Below are 16853 nucleotides of genomic sequence, written 5' to 3' on the forward strand. Positions count from 1 at the left end.
GGGAAGGGACGCTGGAATCCACATTTTAACAGATGATCCAGGTGATCCTGCAAAAGAGGGGCCATGGGTAATCCAGCCCTGGTGAGCGGGGGGCAGAGTTGACCTAGAGGCTCTACCCCGCCCTCCAAGGCCAAGGACCCTGCTGGAGGAGGACTGGAGTGAGCCAGGAGCAGCATTCTGAGTCCTGGGCCCAAAAAGACGGTGGTCCTCCCCACTTCATCCCCACCTGCCCCCTTGTGACCCTATCTCCTCCACTTTGGATTCACTAAAGAGAGTGACCTGTTGTCTTTCTTTGTGCATTCAGATTCAGAAGACCTGCCTCCTCCCACACCTCCAGGTATGTCCATATTTTTTCTTGTTCAGGCAACTTTATAATAATAATAATAACATCGAATACTTATAAATGCTTTCAGGCACTGTTTTGGGGCCTTATACCTATGTAACTTACTTAATCTGCACAATAACCTCTTAAAGTAAGTTATTTGATTATTCCCATTTTCCAGATAGGTAAACTGAGACACAGAAAATTAGTAACGTACCCAGGGGTAGCCAGTGGACTTGAACCACAGGTGTCAAGCCCTGAATGTGTTCTGTGTATTCCTGGGGGAGACCAGCTTTATGTGTTGGGGTTGTGAGTGAGAGGAGAAAGGTCATCTAAAGTTAAAGGGCCAGCGCTGGGGTCAAGGGCAGTGGGTATTCAAATAAAGCCTCATCTGTAGTTTTCCCATTTATATAATTCAGCTAAACTGAAAATTACATGGATGATGGGGAAATGGGGAAGACCATATTGCATGAATGATGGCTCAGTGGTAAAGAATCCACTTGCAATACAGGAGACTTGGGTTCGATCCCTGGGTCGGGAAGATCCCCTGGAGTAAGAAATGGCAACACAGTCCAGTATTCTTGCCTGGAAGATCCCATGGATAGAGGAGCCTGGTGGACTACGGTCCATGGACTTGCAAGAGTCAGACACGACTTAGCATCTAAACCATCACCACCATACTGCATGAAAGGAGCCATCCTGCTCCTCTCCTGCTCTAAAATGCAGTGGTTTAAAGCAACAACTACTGAATTATAAGCCGCGGTTTGGTGAGTCAGGACCTGGGGCAGGGCTTGGCTGGGAGAGTCTTCTGCTCCACATAGTGTAGAGCAGGCTTACCCAGTGGCGGCCCTGGAGAGTCCAGGACAGATGCACTCTCACGCCTGGGATCCTGGTGGCGGCTCAGCCAAGGGCCTGCTTCTTCTCCAGGTGGTCTCAGGGCCTCTTTAGAGGGCCTCTCCAGCAGGGGAATCAGACTTCTTACAGAGTGGCTCAGGGTGCCATGAGCACCCAGAGACGGGAAGTGGAAGCTGCCAGTCTTTCTTATGGAACAGCTTCTGCCATATTCTGCTGGTCTGAGCTTCCACAGAGCCCACCCAGGCTCCAGGGAGGGGACCAGACCCCACCCCTTGACCAGAACCTGTAGCCTTCTTTAGCCTGCCCCAGGACCGTAGAGAATATTCGGTCAGCACCTTCACACTTTTCTCCATTTGCCCTATGTACGTGGACATTTCTAAGGAAACCCTTTACATTTTGCTAACTTGTAGATGAGACTAATTCTGATGTCAGCATTATCTCCCTTTTTTTTTCCTTCTAGGTCTTTCCACAGCGTCTCAGGATCATGTAACAGGTAGCCGCTTGTTTTAAACTGACATGGTAACTCTATTCCAAAAGAACCACCAGAGGAAACGCCAGGCGGTGTGCCCAGGACGGGGCACAAAGGCTGGCTTGGTGTGGGTGAGGGGCTGCCTCTGCTGCTCAAGCTACACCCGCCGCAGCCCCTCCCAGCAGAAGGCGGGGCGGCCAGGACTCAGCCCAGGACCAGCTCTGTCCTCACACGCCCCGCCCCCGCCGCTCTGAGGGGCGTGGCATTAGTGCAACCGATGCCTGGAAATGCTGACTTTTTTACTAAAGCAGCAGTTGGGAAGGGGCGTGTGGATCTGCCCAGATCAGAATAGGCAGGAGGGTGACAAGGAGCTCGAAGAAAATGTGGCTCAGTCCATCTGCCCATTCTCAGCCTGCGTCCTATGGGCACAGTCCTGTAATAGGAACCCGCAACAGGTACCAGCCCATCACCGCCTGCCATGTGTAGTTCAGTTCAGTTCAGTTCAGTCGCTCAGTCGCGTCCGACTCTTTGCGACCCCATGGACTGCAGCACTCCAGGCTTCCCTGTCCATCACCAACTCCCAGAGTTTACTCGAACTCATGTCCATTGAGTCAGTGATGCGATCCAACCATCTCATCCTCTGACGTCTCCTCCTCCTGCCCTCAATCTTTCCCAGCATCAGTGTCTTTTCAAATGAGTCAGCTCTTCGCATCAGGTGGCCAGAGTATTAGAGTTTCAGCTTCAGCATCAGTCCTTCCAATGAATAGTCAGGACTGATCTCCTTCAGGATGGACTGGTTGGATCTCCTTGCAGTCCAAGGGACTCTCAAGAGTCTTCTCCAACACCCCAGTTCAAAAGCATCAATTCTTCTGCACTCAGTTTTCTTTATGGTCCAACTCTCACATCCATACATGACCACTGGAAAAACCATAGCCTTGACTAGACGGACCTTTGTTGGCAAAGTAGTGTGTAGAGGCTTCGAGAAACCCAGTCCTGGGGGTTTTAGCGTCAGTCTGATGTTTGTAACCTACAAACAGCAGTCCACACTAGCTCCCTGGGCTGGCTGTGTCCCTCACCACTTCCCACCCTCCATCACAGGAAAGACCAGGAATCTGTGAGATTCTGGGAGGATTACAAGGTGTTCAGGGGAGAAAGAAGAAAGTTCAGCATCTTCATAATTTGGGTACAAGGTCGATAAAATGTTATGCTTTCAGATTTCCTCCAAAATAATTTGATGATTCGAAGTTTTCTGCTTTTTTTGTGTGGTGTGCTGTTTCAAATTTATATGTTTGTGTGTGTGTATAGTTATATAATATGACAAGCAGAATGGAGGAGTTAGATTTCACTTGTTTAATTCTTGAAAGTCCAAAACCTATAAGCGCCAGTCTCAATGGATATGGAGCTGAAGGAAAGACAACCTACCCAGAAAAAGTGGTGAAAAAGTAGTTTAAAGGGAGGTCCCAGTCACACCCTCCCAGAACAGTCCACACCACCCCCTTTGTCTTCAGTTCCTCAGGCCCTCAGCTCCTCAAAGTCACCCCTTCCCCACCACGTACAGCTCCATCTCTGTCTCTGCCTCTCTTTCCCAAACCCTCAAGCCAATCAGCTCCACCTGTCTCCCAGCAAGTGAGACCTTCCACTTTAGAAAGAGTCAACAGGACAGAGATAATATTTTCCCCATTGGATGACAGAGGGAAGCAGTGCATTCTGCTGCTGCTGCTGCTAAGTCGCTTCAGTCGTGTCCGACTCTCTGCAACCCCATAGACGGCAGCCCACCAGGCCCTTCTGTCCCTGGGATTCTCCAGGCAAGAATACTGGAGTAGGTTGCCATTTCCTTCTCCCAGTGTGTTCTGACCCATCACAATTAGACTGAATAGACTCTCCTTCCCGGAAGATGCTTAGGCTACAGATCTGTTAATTCAGACTGCAGCCTGAATCCCCCAGGTCCTTAGTGGGATTACATAAGTGACGCCATGGAGACATATCCTGACATCCTTTTTCCTGCTGTTTCAGGAGAAAGGAACTCTTGTGGAGGGGTCATTTCTAGTCTCTCTGGCTCATTTTCCAGTCCGCTGTATCCAGAAAACTACCCAACAGACATCCAGTGTGTGTGGGAGATCCACGTGGATAAGAAGTTCCGCATAGAACTCATGATTCCAACTCTGAAGTAAGAAAACAACTTTTTAAAAGAAGCGTGTGCATGCTTCGTCACTTCAGTTGCGTCCGACTCTTTGTGACCCCGTGGACTATAGCCCACCAGGCTTCTTCTTTGCCTGGATTCTCCAGGCAAGGATACTGGAATGGGTTGCCATACCCTCCTCCAGGGGATCTTCTCAACCCTGATCTTCTCAAACCCGTGTCTCTTAGGTCTCCAACATTGACAGGCAGGTTGCTTATCACTGGCACCACCTGGGAAGCCCCCTTTAAAAGAAGAGTCTACCTAAATAAGAATATTGCCTTGAAAAAAATCAGTAAATGGCTTAATTCACGTATTTGACTTAACATTACTATGAGGGTTCTTTTTTTATTTATTTAAAAAAATTGTCCTTTTCAGCTTTGCCCTCATTGTACACTGGGTACCAATATTCATCCTTTTAGACTTTCTTTTTCTTTAATCTGAGTTTTAAGCAAGCAGTAAGAGGCTTTACCTACACATGCATTAGGCGACTACTCCAGCCATGAGCCCTGCATCCTCTATATGTTACCTTAAAATGAAGTGAGATGGTAGTCATTGCTTCATCTCTGACATAAAAAGACTCTCCTAAGTCACTGCCATTCTCTTCTTATCAGTTCATAAAATAAAAACGGACACTTTTAGTGTGCTCAGGCTCTGCACTTTGTGTTCCGTATGCTTTGTCACGTTGCAGGGTCACTATAGCCCTAATAAAGATGGCCTTATCACCCCAGTTAAAGATTAAGAAGCTGAGACTCAGAGAGGTTACTCACCAAAGGCCAACCTTCTAGGTCCATTGGGTGTCAAAGGCCCAGCTCGTCACCAGCATACAGTGCTGTAGGGTAGTCTGCACAAAGCCCTTCTTGTTGGCTACGACACACACCATGCAACAAACACAGCAATAACGTGACATGCTATGAAAATCCCCCGTTAGCATGCACTGCATTGTTCTCAGCCCATGGAATCAGACACACCCTATCCCAAAGAATATTCTAGAAGAGTATTATCTTTGTCAGTTGAAACCCTAAGGACACAGCCCTCAATGAGGTGAGTACCTTGAACCCACACCTCTAAAACCTATCATGTTATCAGTTATCCATTTCTTCTTCAAAATCAGCCCTCGGGACTTGGTTAAGACTCTGTACTCCGAATGCAGGGAGCCCAAGTTCGACCCCTGACTGGGGAACTATAAGATCCCACATGCCATGTGGCGTGGTCAAAAACAACAACAACCAATCAGCCCTCATACACATCCCTGTGAATAATTATCAAGGTGCAAATACGGTTCCACATGCTGACTTTGTTTTTATTTCAAAATCAAGCTTTTTCTCCCCAAGAATTTGGGTATGAAGAATGTTGTGAAATACAGAGGTAGGAAAATTGGGTTTTGATGTCAGTTACATGTTGATCAGTTGGGGTGACTTTGTTGTTAAGATTTTATGTGCAGTGTACATTTGCCTCTCCTGAGGTTTCATGTGAGTTGTGATTGGCTAAAATCAGTATGATTTCTGAGTTTCTATTGCTGAGCTGTGGCCATAAACCTCACACATTCTTCAGAAAGAGATAAAAGGAGTTTTGCTAATAAGGCATCTGAAAAGGTTAATTGATATTTTATGTATTACTATGCAATTCAAAGTATAATCCAAATAGTTAATTCTGTGCGTGTCATAATTTTCAAGCTTTAAGATCTAGGAAGCCCTGGGACTTCCCTGGTGGTCCAGTGGTTAAGAATCTGCTTCCATGGCAGGGGGCAGAGATTTGATCCCTGACCGGGGAACTGAAATCCAGCATGTCACATAGCCCAACCAAAAAATAAATAAAAATAAGCCTAAGTAAGCAATTAAAAAAAAAATGTAGGAAGCCCTAACCAGCTGCTAAGCCTCTGCTGTGATTCCCCCAGACTGGAAGATATCCTTGGATGCCCGTACGACTCAGTCGAAATCTTCGACGGCCCCAGGATCGCCTCGCTCTCCGTGGGGAAGTTCTGTGCCTCAGCAGCTGTGATGTTTTTCTCCTCCTCTAACATCCTGACTGTGGTGTTCCGAAGTGATTCCATGATCACCAACACTGGCTTTTATGCTCTGTTCAATGCGATTCCCCAGGGCAGAAGAGAATCAGGTAGGAAGCTTCAAGTAGGCTTTTGGCCTTGAAAAAAAAAACAAAACAGAATAGTTTTCTAATTTAAGGGATCCTCCTATTAGCAGAAGCATGGGCTTCAGTTTTAAAACCTCCCCTACAATTAACCAGAAAGGCCCTGCTGTATCACTGCTAGCTTTTTCCACTCAGAGGGCCTCGTGGGCAATTGAAGTAAAGCAGTGATGGGCTTCCCAGGTGGCGCTAGTGGTAAAGAACCCACCTGCCGATGCAGGAGATACAGATTCCATCCCTGAGCCGGGGAGATTCCCTGGAGGGGGAAATGGCAACCCACTCCAGTATTCTTGCCTGAAAAATTCCATGGACAGAGGAGCCTGCAGGGCTACAGGCCATGGGGTCGCAAAGAGTCAGCCACGACTGAGCTTCTGAGCACATGTGCAGCCTGTGTGTGAATGGGCAGGCAGCTCTCCGGGGCTGCCTCGTCACAGCCCTCCGCCCGGACCTGTTACTGTCCAGCGTGCTGAAAGGTAAAGTCAGACTTTCAAGAATTCTCCTCCCTCCACCAGCTGGCTCACTTTGCCTCCTTTGAACCCTAGACTCACCACATAAGAGGCTTGGGGACTCCTTAATGGACAGACCTTATGGCTCATCATTCCAGAACCAGATCCAGTTTGCACCAAAAAAAAAAAAAAAATACTTATCTGCCAGATGTGGGGCCACAGTAACTCAGGTCACTAGGAATTCAGGTAGAAACTTCCAGTTTGTATTTTGAGGCCAGTGGGGTGAAGGGTGTTTCTGAATGAGGGAATTCCTTAAATATTTGACTTTCCAAAGGCATGTGTGAGATCTTGCCCTGGGGAGGCTAAGTAAAGTCCAGGGGTTGAAGTCCAGACCATTCATTGACTCAGGATCATCATTTACAAATCCAATAATATTCACTAAGGTCCTTCTATGTGCCAGCCCCAGGCAGAAGTGCTGGGGACGCAGCCAACAGTACAGAACCCTCCCCCTGCAGTTTACGGTAGGGCGGGTATGGGTGAGTGGGGGAGGATCAAGACACAACAAACAAGCAGATAAACAAGATGATGTGAGGGTGGTGACAAGGTTGGGAACACAGAGCCACGTGGGATGGAGGAGCCGCTGCTGTGGACTGAAAGGGGATGGCTGGCCTTGCTAAGGGGGCCATACGTGAGGAGTGACCACACAGGGCCATTCCAGGCGGAGAGAAGAGCAACGCACGGGCTCCCAGGGAGGAAAGAGTTGGACGTGTCCAAGAAACTGAAAGAAGGCAGAGCCTGTGAGCACAGTAAGGGAAGAATGTCCCCAGGTGTCTCCAGGGGACTGCACGTGATTCCAGCTGGCCGTAGCCTGTCAGCCCAAAAACAGCAGGTCCCTTTGGGCTTTATGGAGTCATAGACACCCTTGTGGCCAGGTGCCTTCAGGGGATTAAATCTACACTTATCCAAACACTTGTCCAGGACATGCTCAGAGAAGCAGCCAGGAACCCATTGCCCCAGGAACCCAGCTTTGTGACCCAGAGAACCACATGGCAAGATCTGCAGGACCCAAGGTGTATCGGGGCTGAGGGCTGTGCTTCATGTGCATGCTGTTATTGACTTGGCATCCCATTTTACAGATGAGGAAACTGAGGCCCGGGGAGATAATTTATCAAAGGTTACACAGTGAGGGAGCAGGAGAGCTGGAATCTAAACCCACCTCTGTCTCATGTATTACAGACTCAAGACAGCCTTAATAAGGCTTCATTCTTGCAGTTATTTGACTTAGCTGCAAATATAGGAGCTAGAAATCCTTCCTATTTAAAACTCCTAAACTCAAAGGTTTAGAAGATGAGCCAGAGCTGCGGCTGGTGGGCAGTTCTGGGCGGTGCTCTGGATGCGTGGAAATCCTGCACCAGGGAGCCTGGGGCACCATGTGTGATGACCTACGGGACCTGAAAGAAGCCAGGGTCATGTGCTGGCAGCTGGGGTGTGGTTGGGCCATCGCTGCCCCGGGAAAGGCCCACTTCGGCCCGGGCTCTGGAGACGTCCTCCTGGACAGCTTCCAGTGTTCAGGAAACGAGAGCCACCTTGGCCAGTGCCCCAGTTCCGGCTGGTCAGACCACAAGTGTGGTCACCATGAGGATGCTGGCGTTGTCAGCTCAGATACCTCTCCCTCTCCTCCAGGGGCAGGTTTTTTCTGATCCTTCAGTAGCTATGGGATGGTGGAAGGTGTGCACAGAGCAGGGCTGGTGCCCTGGCAGAAGGTGACCCTTCAGCCAGGCTAACAGAGAATGCCGAGAGCTGGGCTCTCTTGGGAACACACATCCAGGGCCACATAATTGTCAGGTCGTGTTTTCTGCAGCTCCTCTCAGGTCTGGAGCTGTTTACTAAACATGCCCTTTCTTGCTTGTGTAACAGGAAGCCTGCCTGCTTGGGATCTGCCCACACTGGAAAACCACCACTTGTCCTGATACAATTTAACTATCTTTTTTTAATGCATGCAGATGCAGGGGACTGGGCTCCAGACGTGACTCCTGCACCCCCAGGTAGGTCTAACCCTGCATTTCCAATATCTCTGCAAAGTAGATAAGAAATCTAACCTCTTTCAGGGAGATCCAGGTTCGATCCCTGGATCTGGAAGATCCCCTGGAGAAGGGAATGGCAACCCACTCCAGTATTCTTGCCTGGAGAATTCCATGGAGAGAGGAGCCTGGGGGGGGGGGCTACAGTCCTTGAGGTCGCAAAGAATCAGACACAACTGAGCAAGTAACATGCACAACCTCTTTCAGCATCCAGACACAGGTAGACAGTGACCTAGACACTGGAATCACCCAGGGAGCTTTAACATTTTATGATACTCAAGCTGCATGCCAGACCAGTCACATCAGAACCTCTGGGTCACACCCAGTCATCAGTGATATTTAAAACTTCCTGTGTAATTCCAGTGTGTGGTCAAGGCTGAGAGACAGTGGCTTGGACAAGAAGCTGAGAGTCACGTTGCCCAAATGAAATAGCATTCGACACTCTCCTGTCTGGACAGTGGATCAGAGAGGGGCAGGAGGGACTGAAAGAGATGGTCCATCGCAGTGGCCAAGCAGAGGGTTGATCTGGAGGGGAGGAGGTGGGAAGGTCTACCTCTCAAGAATATGAGTTAGAGAATGAAAGTGTGCAGGTAAACAAAGATGCACTGGATGTCGAATTCTCCCAGTGGGTCAAGAGCAGATTGGGGACGAGAAGCAAAAACAGCTGGGGCTCCTCTGGGAGCCTCCTGGCTTAGCCAGAATAACAGGGATAGAGGAAGGTACACCTTCTTCAGGTAACCTACTCAAAGTCCATGTGATCCACACCCCCCTACACTGGAGATTGCAGCTGTATCAGAGCATCCGGCACCCACCAGCCTCTGCAGAACAAGTTCTTAGCTGCCAGCTTCCCTGATCACTGGCACCCTGGGCCCCATCCAGCCTCCTCCCAGCCTTACCCAGTGACTGCGGGCACCCTCTGCCCTCCGTGAGAGCCTGGGTTGGGGAAGGTCAGGGGTGCACCTCACAGTGTTTGGGGGCCAGGCAAGGTGGCCAGCAGCTGCCCCAATCCTGGGCTGGCACCGCTACGGCATATGTGGAAGCACACTTGGTGGAGGCCTCTTTTCCTCCAGTCCAGGTCCCGAGGGCATCCCAGGTGCAAGTCACCATCCCTGGCAAGCCACCCTTCTGGGGTGGGTTGCAGAGGTGGGCCCGTGGGAAGGGGCCTGTCTTACTTCCTTGGACTCCTTGTCCAACCTGCCTTTCCTCACCATGGCTCTCAGCTTCCCAGGTTTGGTCCCTTGACATTTTGGCACCTGATAAATGTCTGCAGGGACAGTGGCATGCTCACAAGCCTGGTGCTGTGACTGTGGGTGATGCCTCATGACTGGTCACTCTCAGGACAGCCCTTGAGTTGGCAGACCCAGCGCAGAAGAGAAAACAAACCACATGACTGCGTTGTCTGTGATTTCATGGTAAATCACCAAAAGAAGGGGAGAAGCTACATCTCAGGTTGGGGAGCAAAGAGGAATGAGTGTGTCCATACCATGTATTAAGACTAGTAGCAGCTTCATTCATTTGCACTTAAGTAGAAGGTGATGTCATCGGACGAAGCTCTTTCCTGATTTTCTTTGGTTTCAATTTTTGCAGCTGCTGTTCCCCAAGCGCCTGTCCCACCAGGTAACTCTTCTTGCATTGAAAGTATAACCCATAAAGGATAGAATGATGATTGTTGTTGTTCAGTTGCTAAGTCATGTCCAACTCTTTTCGATCCAATGGACTGCAGCATGCCAGGTTTCCATGGTTTTCACTATCTCCTGGAGTTGGCTCAAACTCATGTTCATTGAGTCAGTGATGCCATACAACCATTTCTTCAACTTTTATGATTTAGAATTGTGGTGATAATTCATAAGAGTAGAATAGACATCCTATGTCCTGGCTGCATGAGGGAGAGGAGGTGAGGGATGGAGCCCTCCCAAATGGGTGGATTGTCTACATCTCAGTTGAGCTGATTTGCATGACAGGAAGCTGGGACAGGATTAATGATGTGTCCTTGACACCCCACAGCTGCCATATATATATCCAATCCATTTCCAGCCTCACCTACAATCTCAAGGTCCTTCCTACCCATCACACATCTTTCCGCCACCCTCACCCCCTCTTTGGGTGTACGACCACACTCCAGCCAAGCCACAGCTATGTCGACACTAGCATGATCCCTTCCCATTTTGTGATTCACTCTTGGTTTGGTGGGACTCTGGAGTCTATACCTGGGAAAAGGTAAGGTACCTGTCTGAAGACTCCAGCCACGGGTCTCTTCATCCCGTTTTCACAGGAGGAAGTAGCTCCTGTGGGGGCGTCATTTCAAGTCTGTCCGGATCCTTCTCCAGTCCCCGGTACCCAACCAACTACCCCACTGACGTGGAGTGTGTCTGGGTGATCCACCTGGCCGAGAAGTTCCGCATAGAGCTGGAGATCCCCAGCCTGAAGTAAGCAGTTGTGTCTTTTTCTGCTTCAAGGGCCAGATTGGATTTGAATCCGTGCTTTCCCCAGGAGGTTGCCTTTCCAAGTGCCTGAGTCATTAGCTGCTATAACAAAAATTTAGTAAACTAGGCATCTTAATAAACAACAGAAGTTTATTTCCTGTAGTGGCCCTGTGGTGTAATGGTTAGCACTCTGGACTTTGAATCCAGTGATCTGAGTTCAAATCTCTGTGGGACCTGACTATCTTTTGTGCTTCCCTGGTGGCTAAGATGGTAAAGAATCTGCCTGCAATGTGGGAGACCCAGGTTCAATTCCTAGATTGGGAAGATCCCCTGGAGAAAGGAAAGGCTACCCACTCCAGTATTCTTGCCTGGAGAATTCCACTGACAGAGGAGCCTGGCAGACCATGAAGTTGCATAAGTTGGACACCATTGAGTAACTAGATGACATGACGTGACGAACAAAAATATAATAGACTGGGTGTCTTAATAAACAACGAAAGTTTATTTCTGACACTTCTGCAGGCTGGCAACTCCAAGATACGTATACCAGCTGATTCAGTGTCTAGTGAGGACCTGCTCCCAGGCTCACAGATGGCTGTTTTCCATTATGACCTCGCGTGAGGGAGGGGAGCAGGAGCTTTCTCAGCCTCTTTCTAAGGGCTCTAATCCTGTCTTGAGGGGTCTGCCCTATCAACCTAGTCACTTCCCAAAGGCCCCACCTCCTAAGACTATTGCTATTGAGGGTTAAGTTTCAACAGATCAATTTTGAGGGGACACAAACCTTCTGCCTACAGCACCATCTAACAAATCCTTTCACATATTAGGTGAAAATTGGTCTGGTCATCTGAGCTTAAGGAGTTTTTTTAAAAAGTTATTTTTTTCAGATTGCATTTTATTTATTTTTTAAATTTATTTATTTTAATTGGAGGTTAATTACTTTACAATATTGTGGTGGTTTTTGCCATGCATTGACATGAATCAGCCTCAGGTGTACGTGGGTCCCCCCTCCCGAACCCCCTCCCACCTCCTTCCCCATCCCATCCTTCTGGGTTGTCCCAGTGTACCAGCTTTGAGTGCCCTGTTTTATGAATTGAACTTGGACTGGAAATCTATTTCACATATGATAATATACACGTTTCAGTGCTATTCTCTCAAATTATCCCACCGTCACCTTCTCCCACAGAGTCCAAAAGTCTATTCTTCATAACTGTATCTCTTTTGCTATCTCACAAAAGGTCATCATTCAGTTCAGCTCAGTCCCTCAGTCGTGTCCGACTCTTTTTGACCCCATGGACTGCAGCACACCAGGCTTCCCTGTCCATCACCAACTCCCGGAGTTTAATCAAACTCGTGTCCACTGAGTTGGTGATGCCATCAAACCATCTCATCCTCTGTCATCCCCTTCTCCTCCCACCTTCAATCTTTCCCAGCATCAGGGTCTTTTCAAATGAGTCAGTTCTTCACATCAGGTGGCCAAAGTATTGGAGTTTCAGCTTCAGCATCAGTCCTTCCAATGAACATTCAGGACTGATTTCCCTTAGGATGGACTGGTTGGTTCTCCTTGCTGTCCAAGGGACTCTCAAGAATCTTCTCCAACACCACAGTTCAAAAGCACCAATTCTACAGAGCTCAGCTTTCTTTATAGTCCAATTGTTACCATCTTTCTAAATTCCATATATATGCGTTACTATACTGTATTGGTGTTTTTCTTTCTGACTTACTTCACTCTGTATAACAGGCTCCAGTATCACTTAAGGAGTTTTAATCACTGAGCTCAACTTCCCATGCAGTTGGAGAAGACCCCATGAGACTCCCTGGTGCCATCATGGAGGGAGCCTCAGCTGGGGTGACCCACACACGAGGACCCCACCCCTCCACTCTCAGCCAGCTCCATTTGGGACACAGCCTCTATCTCTGGCTGAGCCCCAGTCTGTTCGTTGTCATTACCTTTTCTGACCTTTATTCTTCTGCCTGGTGTTATACACAACAGATTATCTTCCTCTTCCCTCCGAGAATTTCTATCCTGTCCCTACTAAAACTTTTCTTTTGCATATTACATAGCCTCAGTTCGTTCATTCATCAGTTCATCCCCTTGATGGGGGAGCTGAAATAGACCAGGAAAGACAAGAGGCTGACTGAACTGGACCAGTCCCAACAGGGAGCAGGACAAAAGGGTAGACCCAAGCAGCATCAGAGGGGTCAAATCCACGAGGGAGATGTGTGGCTGGAAGGAGATGCGGGGGTAACTGCAGCTCCTGGCTGGGGGTGAAGCAAAATTTAACTTTATGTGTAACATTCCGGCAGATTGCCTTGGGGAGCTTAACTCTGCCTTCACCTCCTCAGATTAGAGGACGTCTATGGGTGCCCTTACGACTTCATCGAAGTGTTCGATGGACAGCAGGTTGCCTCGCTCTCCTTGGGCAGATTTTGTGCCGGAACTGAGCTCACATTCCACTCTTCTTCAAACATCCTGACCACGGTGTTCAGGAGCAACGCCAGGATCACCAACACGGGGTTCTACGCCTTGTACAGCGCCGTCCGGCAGGACGAAAGGGAGAGCGGTGGGTATCCTAACACGGACTTCGGAGGGATGTCAGGTCTAATGTGCACCCTTTCCCTTTAAGGGAGGAGATGCTTTTGTAAATCTGACCTGTGGGTCCCGCCCACATTACTGACATCTCAGTGACATCACTCTGACACTGACAGCCCCTAGCCCACCCCTGCCCCTGCTCTGCCCCTCACTCTTGTCTTCCTCCACCAAGACATCCCCCTAAAGAAATAGAGAGCCAAGTCTCACGTCTTGCCATGGCCGTTGTGTTGAGGGAGGGCCCATGACAACAGTCTCCTCCTTCTCCAAAGGAAGCAGAAACTCAGTAGAGCAAATCCTTCTAGAACAAAACCATCCCAAACTACAACTGTCAGCCCACCTGCTTCCAGATGAGTTCAATGCAGAAACCATCCAGAATACTCCCCATACAAGATAGGAAGACCATTACACAGCTGTCAGTGGATAATACTTAAGGTGACTGTGCAACTTATCCCTCAGTCAGGGGACTTTGGAGAGTATAAAAAGGAACTCTGAAATAATTGCAGTAGTAGTGTTAGTCGCTCAGTCGTGTCTGACTCTTTGTGACCCCATGGACTGTAGCCCACAGGCTCCTCTGTCCATGGGATTCTCCAGGCAAGAATACCGGAGTGGGTTGCCATCCCTTCTCCAGGGGATCTTCCCAACCCAGGGATCCAATCCAGGTCTCCCGCATTGCAGGCAGATTCAACAGGCACTAATTGACCTACCCCAGTCATAAACCAGGAAGCTATGACAAACCTAGACAGCCTATTAAGAAGCAGAGACATTACTTTGCCAACAAAGGTCCATCCATAGAGACAAAGCAATGGTTTTTCCAGTATTCATGTTTGGATGTGAGAGTTGGTTGAAGGCTGAGTGCAGAGGAGTTGATGCTTTTGAATTGTGGTGCTGGAGAAGATGCTTGAAAGTCCCTTGGACAGTAAGGAGATCCAACCAGTCCATCCTAAAGGAGATCAGTCCTGAATATTCACCAGAAGGACTGATGCAGATGTGGAAGCTCCAATACTTTGGCCACCTGATGCGAAGAGCCAACTGATTGGAAAAGATCCTGACGCTGGGAAAGATTGAAGGCAAAAGGAGAAGGGGGTGGCAGAGGATGAGATAGTTAGATAGCATCACCAACTCAATGGACATGAATCTGAGCAAACTCTGCAAGATAGAAGAGGAGCCTGGCATGCTGCAGTCCACGAGGTCACAGAGTTGGAGGCAATTTAGTGACTGAACAATTCCTGGCATATCAGGACATAGGGTCTCCCTATCTAGGGTCCAGCAGCTGAATATGCAGAAATGTGCCCATAGGAGAATGTCAGAGATCCTCTCTTGGGCAGAAGAGAGATGGGGCACAGCCCCACAGCTCAGGGGACTCTGCTTTCCCGTCCCCAGGTGAGTCCCTGAGGCTGGGGGATGGCAGTCACAGATGTGAGGGTCGGGTGGAGGTCTCCTACAACGGCACCTGGGGCACCGTGTGCGACGACAGCTGGGACCTGACGGACGCCAGGGTCGTGTGCCGGCAGCTTGGCTGCGGCGAGGCCTTGTCGGCCCCGAAGCAGAGCCACTTCGGTGGAGGCACCGGCCCCATCATCCTGGACAATGTGCAGTGTGTGGGGAGTGAGGCCAGGGTGTGGCAGTGCCCACACAGTGACTGGTTCTCCCACAACTGCGGGCACCACGAGGACGCGGGTGTCGTCTGCTCAGGGGAGCCCCCGGGGGCACGGCACACCTTGCCGGGGAGCATCTCACCCCAGCAGCCTCTGGGAAGGGGGGTGACTCGGGAGGAATTGGAGCCGTGGGCTCCAAGCCGTCTTTTTAAGTCAATTTGCCGAAGAGGTAGTTTGCTTTCTCTTAAATCGTTGTGTTTGTAAAATGCTCAAGTGAAGTGAAAGTCACTCAGTTGTGTCTGACTCTTTGTGACCCCTTGGACTATACAGTCCATGGAATTCTCCAGGCCGGAATACTGGAGTGGGTAGCCTTTCCCTTTTCCAGGGCATCTTCCCAACCCAGGGATCGAACCTAGGTCTCCCGCACTGCAGGCAGATTCTTTACCAGCTGAGACATGAAGGAAGCCTGAAAATGTCCCACCTCAAAGTCCCACCCTAAAAGCTGTGGTGAGGGACTGCCCTTGGGGTCCAGTGGTTAAGGTTCCATGCTTCCAGTGCCAGGGGTGCAGGTTCAATCGCTAGTTAGGGAACTACGATCCCACCTGCTGTGTGACAAAAAAATAAATATTCATCATAGATCACTCATATGTTTTAAAGAAAGCTGCAGTGGTTAAATAGAGGGTTATATCACCACCTGGTGCTGGGAAAGAATGGAGGCAGGGGAAGAAGGGACAACAGAGGATGAGATGACTGAATGGCATCACTGACTCAATGGACGTGAGTTTGAGCAAAGCTCCAGGACAGGGAAGCCTGGCATGCTGCAGTCCATGGAGTCGAAGGGTCAAACCCAACCTAGCGACTGAATGACAACGTGTCCACTGAGTCAGTGATGCTGTCCAACCATCTCATCCTCTGCTGCCCTCTTCTCCTTTTGCCTTCAGTCTTTCCTAGCAGTGGGATTTAGTGCTACACTCCTAACTGCCCAGAACAGAATGTGTTTGATTAAAAAAAAAAAAGCAAATAAAAGAAATAGAAATTTTAATTTTAAATTAATTTTAAAAAACCTGATTTCCTTTTGTGTGACTGTCTTACTCAATTCATCTCTTATTCTCTCTTCTGTCTTGGAGTAGGTATTGATGGCAACCCAAAAGTAGGACCAACTTCCAAACATTTTAACCCATTGCCAGGTCTCTAGTATGAGTGAATACTAGCTACTTTTTAATCCTGTAATTGGGACACCATCTGATTAAATTATTTCTTGTTAATTAACAAGAGCCATGCAGTCCATTAGTCTTTCCTTGGTGGTTCTGACGGTAAAGCGTCTGCCTATAATACAGAAGACCTGGGTTCAATCCCTGGGTTGGGAAGATCTCCTGGAAAAGGAAATGGCAACCCACTCCAGTATTCTTGCCTGAAAAATCCCATGGACGGAGGAGCCTGGTAGGCTACAGTCCATGGAGTCGCAAAGAGTCGGACACGACTGAGCGACTTCACTTTCACTTATGCAGTCCGTTAGCATTGGCAAAATGGTGGGGCTTGGGGCCGGGGCGCCGCAGAGGGTGAGGAGAGAAAGAGGTAGAAGAGAAGGAGAATTCAGATCCACCAGAAATGCAGTCTCTGGCCAGTGGGGTTTCCTGAATCTGTGTCCACACGCAGTGGGGTGGAGTCACGGTTGGGGTGGGCTTGGTAACTGCCTGCAGTGGTGATCATGCAATAGTTACGTGCAGAGCAAGGAAACAGAGACCCAGGGT

At 49.1% G+C, this 16853-nt stretch overlaps 1 protein-coding gene and 1 non-coding gene across 2 annotated transcripts; both read left to right on the forward strand.

The window, feature by feature from the left end:
- The first annotated feature begins 63 nt into the window (after window positions 1-63).
- On the forward strand, window positions 64-16239 carry LOC139035947 (putative DMBT1-like protein). Its single transcript, XM_070469880.1, has 10 exons — window positions 64-67; window positions 305-337; window positions 3660-3813; window positions 5720-5937; window positions 8417-8458; window positions 10082-10111; window positions 10767-10920; window positions 13261-13478; window positions 14888-15290; window positions 16233-16239. The coding sequence occupies exons 1-10, from the start codon at window positions 64-66 to the stop codon at window positions 16237-16239; spliced, it is 1263 nt and encodes a 420-aa protein (XP_070325981.1).
- TRNAQ-UUG (transfer RNA glutamine (anticodon UUG)) lies at window positions 11082-11153 on the forward strand. The gene has a single exon. It is a non-coding gene; the product is annotated as a tRNA-Gln (tRNA).
- Window positions 16240-16853: the final 614 nt, after the last annotated feature.

The sequence above is a fragment of the Odocoileus virginianus genome, chromosome 7, assembly GCF_023699985.2.
Source record: "Odocoileus virginianus isolate 20LAN1187 ecotype Illinois chromosome 7, Ovbor_1.2, whole genome shotgun sequence".
NCBI classification, from domain to species: Eukaryota; Metazoa; Chordata; class Mammalia; order Artiodactyla; family Cervidae; genus Odocoileus; species Odocoileus virginianus.

What these genes read in the sequence shown, in the direction of transcription:
- LOC139035947 (XM_070469880.1), top strand. An exon ending in CCAGGGCAGAAGAGAATCAG is followed by an intron (nt 5,938 to 8,416) that starts GTAGGAAGCTTC and finishes TAATGCATGCAG; the next exon opens with ATGCAGGGGACTGGGCTCCA. An exon ending in CCAAGCGCCTGTCCCACCAG is followed by an intron (nt 10,112 to 10,766) that starts GTAACTCTTCTT and finishes CCGTTTTCACAG; the next exon opens with GAGGAAGTAGCTCCTGTGGG.